Source organism: Castanea sativa, chromosome 1, assembly GCF_040712315.1.
Source record: "Castanea sativa cultivar Marrone di Chiusa Pesio chromosome 1, ASM4071231v1".
Taxonomy (NCBI): Eukaryota; Viridiplantae; Streptophyta; class Magnoliopsida; order Fagales; family Fagaceae; genus Castanea; species Castanea sativa.
Window position 1 is genome coordinate 13,123,627 of NC_134013.1, and position 17,482 is coordinate 13,141,108.

A 17,482-nucleotide genomic window follows, 5' to 3' on the forward strand; every position below is an offset into this window, starting at 1 on the left:
TATGTGATGGATATTATGTAATTGTTTTTAATACTTGTAATCATTATATATTGTGATGTTGATTATTGTTTTTGTGGTGACTTGTTGTGTTAGAGCAAGCGGATGGCTTGCATGGAATTATAAGGTTGTTTAAATTCATATTAGGAGTGTTTTTTTTTTTTTTGAATTGTGAATGAATATTGTTGATTTATATGTGATGGATACTCTATAATTGTTTTTAATACTTGTAAGTATTATATATCGTGATGTTGATTATTGTTTTTGTAGTGGGTTGTCGTGTTGGAGCGAGTTGTTGTGTTGGAGCAAGCGAGTAGCTTGCATGGAGTTATAAGGTGGTTTAAATTCATATTATTGGGAGTGTTTTTATAGCTTTTATTATAATGTGAATTTTATAATGCTTTTTTTTTAATAGAAGTGTTCACTATTTATAAATATAATCTCTATTTCATACACACTAAGTTATTATAAGGATTATCTCAAAAACATAATTATAAGAATTAATTTCTTTTAAGTGATCCCAAGGTATTTTTATTAAAAGACTTAAACTAACCTTATCGATCCCAAGTCTTGAAAACATGTCCACCAACCCTTTGGATTTTTTCATAATGCTAAATTGACTTTACATACCATCACAAGCTTACCTATCCACTCACTCAAAACAGCCTATACTACCCTATTCATGCCCCACATATATATTTTCCAAGAATCTTAGTTCAACATTTGCTGCACTGAGCTGGAATCTCTCTCTCCCTTCATTCCATCCTATTTTGTCCTCTTTTATTTGTAATTATGAAGCATTTAATCCTTATTTATTGTTATTATGATGAAAGCCATAATATTTTGGATACTATAGAACTTTTCCCTTATGTTGACTTAATAATAATAATAAGAAAAACATATGATTTTTACCATGTAAACACACTTATTAACCTTTTAGACGCCTACCGCTGAAGGTCTGTCATATTCACTGTTGGACCATTTTTCCTCTTGTGTACTTGTTAAAATGGGTCCACTTTTATATTACCCAACAATGGAGGAATTGCATAATTTTTACTATGCAAATACATTTATCGATTTTCCAAACATTTACCGTCGGACGTTTCTTTTACTTACTGCTAGACTATGATTTAAGTACTTGTTGTGGTGGACCATTCTTTGCGCTAGCTTATTTTTGCAGGAGGTATTTTTCGGGTCTTATTATAATTTTTGTAAGATGCAACTTAGACCTTGAGCAAAATGGGAATTTCACACTTCACCGATAGCCTTTGGGCCATATTCCAAGCTTAAAGTCAAGTCTCAATTTTGACTCCCCGAACATCATATGGGCGAATAAAAAATGCCCCCAACACCCACCACAAATCATTACATACAATGCTATTAAGCAATGTCACATTCAATTGTAGATTGAGAGTTGTTATTTTGGCACACATCCCCTTAGTTTAGCTAAAAAGATGATGGCAGGTCTTGAGAGAGGGGGTTTTCTATCAAAATTGGCTTCTCACACACCTATAAATACCCCCCCCCCCTCTTAATTCATTGAATCAAGTATGGAAAACTTGGACATTGTTTGTTTGTGATTTTTCATTTCTCCCTTTTTTTTTTCTAGTGATTTATTAATTTAACCATCATACTCTCCCTAACTAATCCTCATATGGCAATGAATTTTATTTTCTTAGCAACTTAGAGGGTTTTTGTATTAGGTTGTTTCTAGTTATATAACTCAAAAATCTTAACTCAAAACTCAAAATCCGTGGAACCCATTGACTAAAATGATGTTTGATTGAGTTTTCAGTTTTTGTTTCCATAACTCATATCTCAAATTTTTGAGTCATGAGAATGAGAATTGAGAACTCATGAGAAGCTGTTTTCAAAATCTGAGAAATGAGTTTTATGACAGTTTCCATAAATAGGTGCAATTGTGTGGACCCCCTTCAATGTATTGTCATATCATCTTAATACCGTTGGAAGTTTTCTCTGTTCCAAATGCTCTAGCTTCATTTTTGGCCTTTGTTTTCCTCTATTCTCTTTACTACTCCAACTTCTCCATTTACTCCTCTCACCCACCTCTTCCAACATACCATTATTTCTTCCTTTTGCCTAAAAAAATGTTCGGGTGCCTTTTTCAGTTGCTCGGCCACATGTAGTCTGTTGGAGGGTGACCTTGCTAGACCCGAATTTGTTTGGGGTGTTGCATCCAAAACTCAACATTGGGCCATGTGGTCCAACGGCTACCGGCATGCTTTTAAGCTACAAAATCATTAAAGCCAAAATCTAAGAATCATGGTAATAGTTGAATAAATATGAAATATGTGTGTGATATAATAGCTTTGATTAATAGTTGAAATAAAGTAATATGTATTTAAAGGTGAAGTAATCATGTACTCAATGATGTAAATTTAAAGATATGGAAGCAGAGTCCCTTATCTTTGATGGTTTGTAGCTCCAGTGATGTAACATCAGTGAGTTGACAGCATTCCAGCAGAGTGACTCCAGCAGTAGAGAGTCAGTTTGTCATGATAACTTCAAGATTGAAAGGGAAAAATAGGTGCAACTAGAGGGAGAGAGAATATGTCCAGCTGTGTGTAGAGGCTGGTTAAGCTTGCCCCTCTTATCATGCACTTAAATGAGTTTCCTCTTGACAATGCTCTTTTAGTTGTTGTGAAACTATGAATAGTATTGTCTTCCATGAGAAAGGCTTTTGTATGGAGTATTTGTGTTTTCTAAGAGAAGGACTTTGTGTAAGCTAGATTTGTGCCTTCTAGGAGAAGGGCTTTGATATGAAATCTTAGTGCCTTCTAGGAGAAGGGTTTTAGTAATAGAAGTGCATGCCTCCCATGAGAAGGGCTTTTAGTATGAGTGTTTGATATCTCTTGATAAATGCGGAGATGGTAAAAGATATAGATGTTTTGTGGAATGTAGTATTTGTAATATGTATGATATATGGAAGTATAAGAGATATAGAGGTTAAAGATAGTAAAAATATGAGATTATAACTGCTAGAGAAGTTGTAAAAATTGTTTTCCAAGAGGAAATATTTTGTAAGAAAAGAGTATGGAGATGTGTTTAAGTATTTAGAGATAGGAGCAGTAAGATAGATGTATTCTCTGAATATGGAGAGTGAGAGAATGAGCATAAGAGAGTAATGGTGTTGTAGTGTGTTTATTAATGCTATTGGAATTTTCTACTGAAGGATGGATGAGAGCTTATAAAGGCATTTATGAGCTAAGGGCTGAAGAGTTTAGTTCCTAATTTGAAAACTAAAAACTCAGAAGCTCAGACTTCATTAAGAGCTTAAGAAGATAATTAGAGGGAGCTAGAATAGAAAAGTTTATAAGAGGGTTATTCTTCTCTATTAGTGTCCTTTTGAAGTGTTGATGAAGGGTTCTATTTAGAGCTAAGTTTAAGGGGGGGTTTAGCAAATCATTTCAGCCAAAATCTGTCATAAACAACAATGAATCTTTAGAAAATCCATCCTAGGATTTGGCCAAGAATGGTATGTTTAGCTTTAAGGTGTTTTTGCTGTTTTGGGTAAGAGCTGCTGGAGGAAAGAGAAGCAGAAAATGAGAGTATTTTAGTAAGAAAAAAATAGTTTCTTTAGTTAATTTTAGTTTTTAGCCAAATGAGGAAATCAGTAATGCTCAGGCTACTGAGTCAGTTGTCACAACTGTTCTAAAAATGTTGTCCCAGTTGTCATAGGACACCTGTTGCTTGGGGCAGAAGCAAATGAGGTCAGATGAGTGATTTCAAACTGCTAGAGAGGATATTCAACATTTATTTATAGATTTGGCTGAAAATTGTAAGATATCTTTTAAGGGTATCTTGTTATTTTAGGTATAGCAGCTTGTTGCCGGAATTTTAGTATTAAATCGTTGATGATATCACTTCCAGCCAGGTGTCAAGTGTTGATACACTGCTAGGGTTCTACTGGAAATGTTTCCTTTTTTGGGTATTTGTATTTTTGGTCCAAGTTTCTATTACAACACATTTTTAGTAAGTAATAAAATGATTGGTTAATAGTTAATGAAGCTTTAAAGATTTAGTCAAGGTCTCATTGTGTTGTGACTTAATCTTGGTAAGCAAGAAGAACATTTAATGCTCTGTTCTAGCAACTGGCAGAGGAATATTGGTCTGATTGTGGCAGATAACATCTGGGTATTAGAGATATCATATATATTTTATATATTTGGAGATTAAAGATAGCCAATCAGATTAGGCCACGTGTTTGAGTTGGATTTTAGCTGAAAGTAGTAACGTAGTTTATGTAGAATAATATAATTAAGTTTCTAAATTTGTATAGGAACAGCTGGAGGTTGAATGAATAGGTATTTGTTCAGCATTTTTGATGGCTGGAGTTTCTGAATGTTTGTTATATGATGAATATTAAGTTTTAGGAAAAGGGCAATGGGAAGTTTTATCATTTTAAGTGCTATGTGATAAAAGATGTTTACCATATGTTACCCGCTACACACAGACTCATCAGAGTTCAGGGAGTTGGAGAACACATGCCAAACAACATGTTTCTTTTATCAACTTTAAACCGCTGGAGCTTTACTGGACATACCTCTTGACCCTCCAAATCACAACTCCTAAAGTTTCCCCAAAAAGACTCACGAGCTTGGATCATAAGCCGAAAATGAGATGATGTACCTTGGGTTTTGTTGTCATTTTGTGTGAATATGGACTTTTGTTGAAGAAGCTGCTTGCCATGAATATGAGAGAAGTAATATGGTGAGCTTTGATTCATTGCTTGAGCTCGATCTATATGTTGATGTTGATGATGTCAAGGGGTCATGATCCCAATTGATGAAGATGAAATGTGGATCATGAATCCGCCTCTTGAAATAAGGTTTTTGTGGGACATGTGAGCCCAATCCATGAGATATAAGCTTATTTTGGGCTTTAAAAAAATTTACCCAAAAAAATCAATAATATGTTGATGTAGCGTGGGTGCCAAGTAATGTCATGTGGAGCGAAAAAATAGTCCTCCACAAAAAGGAAGAAAACAAATAAAACGATTTACTGTTGAAATGTGTTGTAGATGGAATTTGAAGTGTGTGGGAGATAAGAAAACAAATAAAACAATTTTTATATTGAGTGAGTAGTGACCGATCTGATCATTAGGCAAGCTGTGGGCTCCACTAAGAAGGGATAAAGTGAACTTACGAGAAGAGGGACACAGTTTTGAACTATGAACCAAACAAGAAGTAGAGAGTTTTGGGTTCTTGGTGAGATAGAATTTTAAGATATGAGTGATGAGTTTCAGTAATGAGTTTTGAGTTATGAATTTTGAGTTTTGAGTTAATCTCTTTCCAAACATGCTCTTAACCATTCAGTTACAACAATTCAACTATCATGCAATCTTCGAAATATTCAATGAAATTTTATTCACCTACACAGGGAAGTGATTATCACATGTATCAATGTACCTCTCATATGGAGATAAACGTTACACTTGTAAGATTCACCTCCATTGGAGAGTCTTAATACATGTATAAAATACATTATAGACTTAAGTCAAAGAAAAAAGAGGATGTCGTGTACAGTTGGACTTGCCTTGCATGGGTACGCGTATGGCAAAGTATTTATGGCTGTGTCGGATAACTACTACACGATAACAACTACACGTCGGTTATTAGAGCGGTGCGCAGCCAGCGTTCACTTTGAATTTTTTAAAATGTCAAAGACGAAGACAACACTTTCCAAGTTGGATGCCAAATTGGATGCCTTTTAAGTAATGAACTATCAGTCTCTTTGTCTCTTCTGCGTCTTCTTTAATATATCTTTATTGGCCAGAATTTTCATGCCAAAAATTTCAACACCATAAATGCCATGTGATGTTAATGACTCGTTTGACTTCATCGAAAAATCAAAGTTAGCAAATCCAAAATGTACAATAATCTTCAATAAGACAGATAAATACAGCCATTACTGACTAATACTATTAATCAAAAGTTCAAAATGTTGGACTTTCATACCTTTTCCCGTGTTAATGAACATATAAGTACTTCGACGAGCGTGTGTTAGACTAGTGGCATAGTACTACATAGGTAAAAGGTGATCACTGGGCGAATTTATAAGGAGACATAATGGACACGATTGATTATATATCCTTGGTCATTCGTGGAAGATAGTTTTAGAAAAGAGAGAGATTGAGTTTGATAATCCTATGTGCTTCGTGGAAGATAGTTTTAATTAGAAAAGAGAAATTGAGTTTGATTATCCCATGTGCTTGGAAGAGAGTTATAGACAGGATAACACGAGAGAAGTTGAGTTAGACATGAATATTCATATTTTAGCATAAACATCGACTATTTTTTCAATATTTATATTTCATACTTAGTACCAAAAACGTAGCATCATTAAATATTAACTTTCATGATTTTTTTAAAACTGTTTCTCGTTATTCATATACTACAATTACTCTTTATTCTCTTCCTTTATAATAAGAAACTTAAATTTAAAATAAATAATGCTAGTGTAAATCACATGGTAACTATGTATTTTTACACAATTTTACCTAACCTAATTTGGATAGATTTTAAACCTAATCGACTAAAATATGATATTTTTTTTTTCTCTTATACAAACTACGCTACGCCAGTGCTCTAATAAAGTCAAAATATGCACCCTAGCAGCTGGACTTTGCTTCGGATATGCTACCATCAAATGCCTCTTCTTGTAACGCTGGCATCCAACATATCACATATATTTTTTTGGATTTAGACCATAACACTACAGATTTTGTTCGTATGTGATTATCATTTGCATAGAAATGTCGACCACTGTGCCACACCAACATACGGATCCGTTCACATGTATTAATGCAGATTTAAAAACCATATATCCTGGCCAGGTGAGTTTATATATAAATGTTTCATAATTGTACATTTCTTTAATCATATAATGTCCACGAGTCCATGACTACTAGTAATGGGGCTGTAAACTTTGAACACCGACCTAAGGTTATAAACTAGTGAAGTCGTTTGAGTATTAAAATTTTTCATTTGATTTTATATTTTGAACTCATCACCAAAATAGATTAGGTAGGTAAGTTTGGTTAATTTTTTTTTTTCGAATAAGTTCAAGTTTGTTTACAAGATACTTGATCAACTTTTTTTATTTCCCTTATATATATAGTAAAAATTAGAAATAATAATTTTTAGTTCTTCACCAATCTATACTAATAATTAATAACTTCATTATAATTACTGTCGGGACCCGAGGACTGAAGATGGTGAAGCATTGTTGTAGCCTTCAATTATTCCTCTGGAAGGAGCATCCACGGCCCGAGGAGTGACGGAGAGCCTGTGGGGGATTTAATGGGGGCAGATGGGTGCTTCAGGGGTTGAATGAGATCTTTGTAGGAAGTTTCTTGTAACAACTTTATTAGCTGCATTACATGATTGGCAACAACTTTATTAGCTGCATTAATAAAGAAGTGACCTAAACAGTGGATCCACAACTTAGCAGCTCCTTCCACCACCTTCACCAGAAGTCTAATAGGACAAGTGTCCTAAGGAGGTTTGGGAAATTAAAGATGAAGGGTTAGGATGCAAGAGGCCATGAAGTATATAAAGGAAAAAGATTCTCAGATAGAGGGGATCCAAAGAGAGAATTTAGAAAAAGAGATCATAGACAGAACAGTAGCTGAGAGAGAGTGAACAATATTTGTAACAACCAAGAACATTGTCATCGGGTAAGTTTGTAAAGATCTATTCATATATTAAAACCTTGGCCCCTTGGTCTTTTCTTTCCCTATCTGTGTCTTCGGGCAAAACCCAAACTTGTTCATCTCACTCTCTATACAAATATCAATTGATTTGGGCCGGGTTTAGAAACTTCAATTTCACTATTTTCGGTGGGTTTGGGTTGCCTAACTTCGTGTTCTTACAATTACAATTGCATTATTTGAATTAATTAGATAAAATTATTTTAATTTGTGAACAGGTAAAAATTAGATTATTTACCAATCAAGTATTTTTAAAATTATATATAACTTTTACTACAAAATGGACTATTTATATTAGCAATAAATTGCAAATAATAATTTGATATTTTATTAATTTATTTACAAACTTACATAATCCAATCTTAAGTCAATATAATTAAGTATATTTTTATACATGTTTATATATATATATATATATATATATATATATATATATATAATATTGTACATTGAAATTGAGTCTTATTCTTACAAGTTATGAACACATAATATTATTATGTTTGGCCTTTGCTTGGTTAATATAGTGGAACCTAAAATTAGGTTGGCTTGAGGCTTGAGTTTGACTCGTTCACTAAAAATAAACAAAAATAATATATTTTTTAAGACAAATCCCAATTATTAATGTTCATAAACAACTCAATTCCTATAAATAAAAAATAAAAACAAATTAAAGAACTCAGTTCATCAACAATTCTAATCTCATCCCACCACAACAAAGGTAACGAGGTTTTAAACACTCAAAACGTCTGGATAGATCAAGTGCACTTAACAAATTATTGAGTTCGTGCACATGGAATAAAAACTAATAGTCCACAAGAAAAGTTTATACTTCTTTTTTTTCCCCTCCAGAGTAAGCCAAATTGGAACATAACTTAGGCTTTGGAAGCAAAGTTTTACCTTTCAATTAAACCCAGATGAAATTTTATTATTCTCAGTTGGTTTCTATCCTCACCATATGATTGGAAAACTATTTCCCACGAGTCAAATTTCATGCAACTATAGAAATAGTAATTGGTCTGTAAATAGTTACGTTTGAAAGCTGCTGCCAAACTTTTATTAATTTTGATAACATTTGGTCACTCGTCATTATCTTTAAAACCACGTATATGAGTTTAATGATTAGGTGATTAGATCAAGCTTTAAAAAGTCATAAACTGACAAAATCAAAGGAAAACCATGTGTCATATTAGATTTATTATAGTATTTTTTATATTAGTACTTAGTCGGAATCCCCCCAACAAAGAATGGACCTAGTGTATATGTGCACTAAATTAAGCTGATGAGATATAAACATGTAAAAATTATTTGACAGTGTTCAAATCTCAACTAATTTAAAAGTTAAAACACAGGAGTACCCAACCCACCAGCTTCAAAAAAGAAAGGTAGAAGTTCAATTTTTTTATCCTATATTTAAAGTCCACGGATTAATAAAAGTTTAAAATGCTGATTACAATTAATTTATTTATATTTTCATGCGGGTTCAAATTAAGAAGACTTAATCCTGGAATCCTCCAAAAAAAAAAAAAAAAAAAAAGAAGATTGGGTCTAGTGTCTTTGTGTACTGTTGAAATGTGACAACACCCTACCCAGACCAGTTCCAAATAGGAATGGTAAAAGAAAAATATTTTATTATTCGACTTTTTAAACCCATATTTAAAGTCTATGAATTAATAAAAGTTTAAAACACTGAATACAATTTATTTACTTATTTATTTATATTTTCATGTGGCGCAAAAGAAGACTTAAACATGCATCAACCGCAAGTTGTATTATTAAATTCTGGTGGGCAATTAAGGCAAACAAAGAAGAAGTAGGTTTGTTCAGTCACACCATCTTCTTTGACCGTGCCTGCTTCTCTCTCTCTATTCTCTTGACAAGTTCAAAACAAAACCACTTCTTGTTAATTTTTTTGTCTTCAAAACACAACCCTCAGACTTTACTGACTCATTTAATGTAATAGTACTTATCTTCTTGCGTATATAATTAAGAACCGATCATTGTATAGTCGTATATACACAATATGGAGAAACAAGGTAAACCAAAGAACAAGATCTTGAAGTTTCTACCAAGAGCGGCTTCTGCAGTAGCAGCCTCTTTCCAAAATCCTACATTCAGTCCTGGTAGAGATAGGAGATCGGAGGTTAACACAAACAGGTTCAGAGCCAACAGAGGATTCTCCGGTCCAATCATATCAATAATTCCAGATGAAGCTCGAAGAAAGTCTAGCAAGAACGGAGGGTTTGAAACACAAGAACCCACTTCACCAAAAGTCTCATGCATGGGCCAAATTAAGCACAAGAAACAGATCAAGAAAGCTAAGCGTGCCACGCCGCCACGGCCTCAAGAATCCAAACCCGTGACAACAACAACAACGATGTTTTCTTCTTCTTCTCCTCCTGAGCAAAAGAACACTTACAAGCATGCCTCGGCGTTTATGAGAATCTTTACTGGTGTAAAACCACCGAGAAGTAACAAAAATGGTGGTTTTGCTGATAAGCCTGATGGGGTTGTTGCTGATGATATTGAAGTGCCTTCTTTGAGTCAGATGAAGAGGTTTGCGAGTGGACGTAATTCATTGGGTGATTTTGATTGGACGGCTCAGATGTCACCGGTGGATAAGGATATCCTGAAGTATTACTCGGATGAAGAGAGAGGAGAGAGTGATGAAGAAGAAGAAGAGATGAGAATTCCTTTCTCTGCACCTATGATGGTAGGTGGGGGAGTGCCTTTGCAGCCAAGAAAAGAAATTAATCTATGGAAGAGAAGAACCTTGAGTCCACCTACACCTCTTCAATTAAATCCCTTGGTCAAAGCAAATTGATAGAGTAATTTTCTCAGTTTTTTTTTTGGGTGGGTTGGGTTTTGTTTAGATTTGTTGCTTTACATCAATTGATTGTGCAAATATGTGAATGTGATGAAATTTGTAGAACACTGTAATTAATTTGGTGCAAAATTCTGATGGAACTTGACGTAAAGTGTAATAGGCATGATGCAGCCCATCTACAATTATTCCTGCATAGATGAATGTTAAAACGCATGTTTTCTGTACAGTATTGGTCATTCTTTCATTTTAAGCTTTGGGATGTGCTACCTTGTGATTTTATAGGTGATTTCAAATCTATATTGTTTGAAAGGAAAATCAGAAAATACTCTCCAAATCTAACTTATGAGTTATGACCCGTGGCATCATTATTAATTTATTATAGATATTCAGTCACTACTCAGCCAACTAAAGGTAGTGAAAGTGGGGGCCAATATTTTGGCAGTACAAATTGATGATTTTTATTTTTAGAGGATCGTGTTCAGTCCCTACTCAGCCAAATAAAGGTAATGAAAGCGGGGGCCAATATTTAGGTAGTAAAAGTGATTGATTTCTATTTTTAAAAAGGGCTTGCAAATTTAATACAACTAATTCACTTATAAATAAGTCATAAGTTGAGGTTAAACTGGTCTGGGTTATATTCGAGTTGATACGACTGACCTATTTAATAAATGAACCGTGTTGTGTTCATCATGCGAATTCGTTTGACTCATTTTACTTATAAATGTATTAACTTTTGTTATTATTGCTTAATTTATTTATGGTTGTAATTATATGTTTATTACTATATTTATAGTTGTAATTGTATTTTAATTTTAAATATATGAAAATTGATAATATGTTATTTAGATCAAACATAACCTATTAATCAAATGGATTATTAAATTGGTCATTTTTATTAACATTTACATGATTTTTTAATTAAATGGATTAAAAGTGTCGTATTGGATCAACCTGTTTAATAAACATGTCATGTTAGGGTCAAGAATTCTTAACATATTTACTAAACGGGTCAAGTTTAGGTCAACCCATATAACTAAATACTCATGACTTAATATGGCAAACACAAATTATCATCCCTAATATATATTTTAATTTTCAAAAAAAAAAAATTGTGAGGTTTCCGTGTATTTTCAATTCCTTAGTTTAGGGAGCCGTCAGTGCTAGGTCACATTTTGCATTGCATAGGAAAATTTATTTGCAAACACACGCAAACGTACAATAATATCAGACGAAGTTGAACCTAGTACCTACCCAAAGAAAGAAAAAGAAAAATTGAAATTTATATCTCTGAAGGCGGTAATAACTCGGACTTGAGCAAGCACTAGCTAGAGCCATAAAAAAAGACAACCAAAAAGATTATAAAAACTAAAACTTTTTTATTTGAGAAGAATATAAAAACTAAAACTTATTTTGAAAGAATTTTCAATTTTGTAGTTTGTACACAGCGGCAAGCCGGCCATGCCAAAGCTGGCCTCAACAAATGTACCTGCCAATGACATTGTCCAAAGTAAAAATTAAATAATAAAAACAAGGACGGAGCCTTCGGATCATGAAAAAATTATGAGAATAAAGAATATAAAAAGGCGTTGGACCCCAATAATATTGGGCCACAATTTTGACCTAGTACAATGAAAATACAATACAATACAACACTGCGTGAGAATTGAGAAGTTTTCTTGTTGCCAAAAGCCAACCATCGATGATCCCTTCCAAGCTTGCAAATACTATTATAAATATTCTACTATACTTAATAAACTAAATTTACTATCAAATCAATTTCTACAATTTTATTCACAACTAGCGTGACAAGTTATAAATAGTGGGTGCACGTATGTTCGTAATTTCATTACTCACAAGTTATCATGTGAACAAATTATAACAAATTTGTAAAAATGATTGTAGTACCGGATTTACTCTACCTAATAATCCTGCTCTATCGTACTCAGCTCATTATTTCCAACATTTTGGAAGCTTCCAATGTGAATGATTTTCATGCAAAAATTCACTCAGTTTTAGATTAACCTTCCGCTTGACCCGGATTTAACGAGCGGGGACTGTAAAATCTGCTACTTTGAGAGTCGGGTCACTCAAATTTCTCCAAGAGAAGGAACCCAAGCCATACACATTCGCCAACATAATTTGGTAATTGGAACAACACCGTCTCGGCAAAAGCGAGAAATAGTCTTATAATCACGGCTATATGGATCAAACACTAGTGGACCTGGCATGGTGCACACATCTTAAGGTCGAAAAAAATAATGACAAGAAGTTTATGGGAAAAAATATAAAAATCATCAAAAGCCTTACAAGTTTAGATAAAGTTTGTTTATCTTTTGAAGATCAAAGTATAGATAAAATTGTAGTGCTTGGGTTTGTGGGAATATGAATAAATTATTTATTATTATGAGTAATGTTATGTAAATAATATTTTCATAAAAAAATCATAAGTAATAAGTTATTATTGAATCAAATCTAGATTTACTACTGATTGCTGAAATTATTTTTTTGCTCACAAGTAATAGCCAGTAACAGTTTGGCATTTAAGAATTGTCATAAAATTTTTGTGAAAATATTGTGAACATAAAATTTCTCTATCACAATTTATCTCACATATTATTTTTTTGAAAAAAGTAATTAAAGTTTAATTTTTTTTTATTTTTAAAAAGACATTATTTCTGTAGTTAGTGGAGTGAAACCCAATATTTTATTGGAGGTTATATATATAGGCCCACGTAGATAAATTATGTTACCTTAGCCGATGCTTGATATAAGTGGGCTTTGGCTCATTGTTTTAACTGGACCTACTCCTCGGTCTTATTTTGTTTGGGTGTGGGGGTGTTTATTGGGCTAGGATAGATTGCTTTGCAGTTGTTGTACTTTTTGTTGTTAAACGAGATTGACCATTATAAATAAGAAAATAATAAATAAATAAAATTATTTATTATCTCACATATTATTTTTTTGAAAAAAGTAATTAAAGTTTAATTTTTTTTTATTTTTAAAAAGACATTATTTCTGTGGTTAGTGGAGTGAAACCCAATATTTTATTGGAGGTTATATATATAGGCCCACGTAGATAAATTATGTTACCTTAGCCGATGCTTGATATAAGTGGGCTTTGGCTCATTGTTTTAACTGGACCTACTCCTCGGTCTTATTTTGTTTGGGTGTGGGGGTGTTTATTGGGCTAGGATAGATTGCTTTGCAGTTGTTGTACTTTTTGTTGTTAAACGAGATTGACCATTATAAATAAGAAAATAATAAATAAATAAAATTATGTTGCGGATATATGAATACATTGTGAAAAAGATTTTACATATATAAGCTTCTTTTTGTTTTTGATTTTTCATATATAAGCTTTAATTCCAAAGAAAGGGAGACAAAGATTCAAAGTTGAAACTACTAGCCTCTATTTCATGAACGTGCTATCCAATAAAATTAGAACCAATTATTCCCTTTTTCTCTTTAAAACAAAATAACCATTTTTTTTTTCTCTAAAAAAAAACCATAAAACTTCTAATTAAAAAGCTTTATGGATCATTGTTAAAAGCAAAGTGTCAGCCCATGATAAAAAATGAATCACATTATTAAATCTATTATCTTTGTAAAAGTTAGGCTACTTCATAAAAGATGGCCACCTAATTTTTGGTCATTCTTATCTTCTTTATTTTGTTTTCTTTCTCTTCTCTTTCCCTAAGAAGATACAACTTTTCCTTGGATAGGAATCAACTAATGTAATATAGTTCTTCTGTATAGTTTTAAGTTTGAGTGTCCCTTTCTTTTATAACAGGTATGGTCACCACATACCCCAATGGCCATAGCCGTAAGATCCCAGAAGATTGAATTGCTTGCAAGAGAATCCCTCTTATTAGGAGGTTCTTCACATCTTTGAAATTGCTATAGAACCCAGAAATACAACTTTGTCGATATTAAGTTATTAACACCCTAGCCATTGAAAAGGGTGTTCATGTAAAAAAAAAAAATGCACTTAAAATTAATTCAACGAAATGGCTATGGTTGTGAAGCCTGTCGAAAATGAAGAAGGTGATCGATTTTATCATCAATAAATAAACTCCACGACCTCTGGTTCTGGCTCAACATTTTGTCTTATATTGTGTGTTTTTTTTTTTTTTTTTTGGTTCAAGAAACAAACATCAAAATATCAAAAGATTTGATAGGCCAAGAATGTATTGACCCCTTTAGTAAATTAATTAATTAATTAGAAAAATTAATTAATTAAATTTAATTACATGCAATAGCGTGGTAGCACAAACAAATCACCAACTAAATTAAATGCAACAGCAAGTAAATTTGACATAGGTGATTTGTTTACGAATGGAAAAAACCACTGAGGCAAAACCCCGCCGGGTGAATTTAAGGACATCACTTACGAGAATTCACTATTATCAAAACAAGCGGTTACAAGTAAAAGGAATTTCAAGACCTAATACCAACCTATAGTTGAATCCTTACCACAATACCCAATTTGACTTGCAATGTAGCGGCAATCTCTCCTTTCAATGCACGAATCCTAGTACGTGACTAACTAATGATGCACGGATCCTAATACATGACTAACACATCAAATTGAGGAAGATGTTGGCTACAAAGTTCTTCAGTTCATTAACATGAAGATCAAGAAACTCATTGGTTACAAAACCCTTAGCGCAAAGACGTAGTAGTTTCTACAGAGAGAATGATGAACTAGGGCAAATTTCTGTCTCCGGTCACAATATGCGTGTAGGGATACAACAAAACCTTTTGCAACACTGAAATGGCCCTTAAAATAATCCTTATATATGTTTAGGGTTGTGAGAAAAGGATCGCTATACAAATACACTTGGATATACATGTAATTAGATCTGGAAATTCTGATTTTGTAGTTCTCGACAGATACAGCTTCTATCAAGCTGTTATCGAGCTTCAACATTAAACCTCAATAGATATGCCTTTGTCGAGATATCTGTCAAGCTTTAATAAACATCACTTCTTCAATTGTTTCTTGAACAGACTTGCATAGTTTTAACACTTGACTTGAACAACATATTTCTTGAAGTCTTAAACTATACTAGATCTACCCAATTACAAATAAAGTAAGTTTTGTCAAAAGATTAGCCAATTACATCAATATTATCCTCAACAATCTCTTTAGCAATTCGTGACAAAACCACAATAAACAAATGAATCATGAGAGAAGTCTTAGATCACTAAACTCATAATTACTTGTTAAATTACAAAAATAAGTCTAATCCTAACATAAATTCTTGAAAAACATTGCAAGAAGAGAATTCATGGCAAGATGGACTTTCACAACCTGCCTTTCTAAAACACTTAAACAACACTCATCAAGGCATCTTGTGTGAAACGGAAATAAAAAAATGCATACATAAAGAAATATGTGTATAAAGAGAAAAAAGAAACAACACGTGAAGAGACAGGAGAAGAACAACATACATCATTATATATATGGAAAATAAGTACAATGTATGTCATAAAGGTGGTCACAAGACCAGTATATAAGAGGTAAAAGTAAATAAAGAAAAGAAATACTTAATAACCTCACTACATCCCTCAAAAAATGTATAAACACTCCCCCTAACAAAAAAAAGTCTTATACTAACTCTCCCCCTAAGTATAAGACTCCAAAACCACACCCCCTTTTTATCACGAATGGCAAAGGGCAAGTCACTGAAAAGGCGTCATCTCGACATCACTGGAAGAGTTAGCATCCTCATCACCATCATCACTATCCTTATCTGCCAAAGCCTCTGGAGAAGGAGAAGCGGTGAAACCACTAAGGCAAGCTTGTCGTCTTGCAATACGACCAACACGAGTGTTCACCTGACATGACTCATTAGAGAGAGTGTCAAGGCAAGAATCCATGCACTGAAGCTGCACCATGATGGCCTCTAGGGTCGTAGCACCAGTCGAGGAAGAAGGAGCAGAAATGGAAGGACTAGCAGAAGCAACAAGATCGGGAGTCACCACATGTGGCCGCTTCAGTCGAAGCTGAGCCTCACTCCGTCGAACAGTATCGGCGTCGATGGCATACATAACGGGGAAAAGAGAAGAAAAATCTGGAATCTCGACGGAGAAGTGTCGAAGGATACACGTGATAGCAGAAGGAAAAATGAGCTTATCACGTGTAGCCGTATGCTGATAAACATCGAGGACCGATGTGATGAAGTGAGATAGGAAGTCTATGGTGAGGTCCTCTAAGAGGGACAGAAGAAAATGAGCACGAGGCTCTGTGATGGAGCTACAGTGAGATAGTGGAGTAAGAGTAAATGGCATCACCATGTTAAGGATCCTCGGACCTTTTGCAAAGTCCGAGCATGGGGTGTTTAGCTTACCACCCCATGTGGAAGGTGTCTCAACAAAGTGAGACAGAAGTTCGTCTCTAGACACAGTTTTAAGATGCTCACAACCAGGGTAGTTAGGATGCGCTACCCTAGGAACATATAGTACTTCAAATATAAGATCCACAGTAACTATAATACGTATACCTTGGAATGTTGTGGCAAAACGAGGTACAAAGGTATCAACACCGTGTATGTTGGAGTAAAACTTCTAAATAAACACGATAGGACACCTCAAGGGTTTCTCTAATAGAGAAGCCCAGCCTCGAGTCCGAGTAATGATGGGGAGAGAAGTGTCGAAAAATCCAATAAAATGACTTGGCGTTCCGAATGAACGCCGCGTCACTGGAAGTTCTCCGAGAAGTCCTTTCGGGCCTTTTCATCACGAAACCAGATGTGAAGAGGGGAAAGATGATCGGAAGAAGATGATGACCCAGAACCACAAAGAAGGTTTTAAGCTAGAATGGATTTGCGCTGTTTGGGTGCCATAACATAGTCTATCTGAGAAAGAGAGAGAGAGAGAGAGAAACCAGAACATATCACAAACAGAAAAGCAAAGAAAAGAACGTA

General features: G+C 33.8%; 1 protein-coding gene across 1 annotated transcript; it reads left to right on the plus strand.

Moving 5' to 3' along the window:
* Window positions 1-9,573: 9,573 nt before the first annotated feature.
* Window positions 9,574-10,778, plus strand: LOC142605335 (uncharacterized protein At1g76070). Its single transcript, XM_075776793.1, has one exon. It carries the CDS (start codon window positions 9,750-9,752, stop codon window positions 10,548-10,550), a length of 801 nt encoding a protein of 266 aa, XP_075632908.1. The 5' UTR covers window positions 9,574-9,749; the 3' UTR covers window positions 10,551-10,778.
* Window positions 10,779-17,482: the final 6,704 nt, after the last annotated feature.

What these genes read in the sequence shown, in the direction of transcription:
- LOC142605335 (XM_075776793.1), top strand. Translation starts at nt 9,750, where the DNA reads ATGGAGAAACAAGGTAAACCAAAGAACAAGATCTTGAAGTTTCTACCA.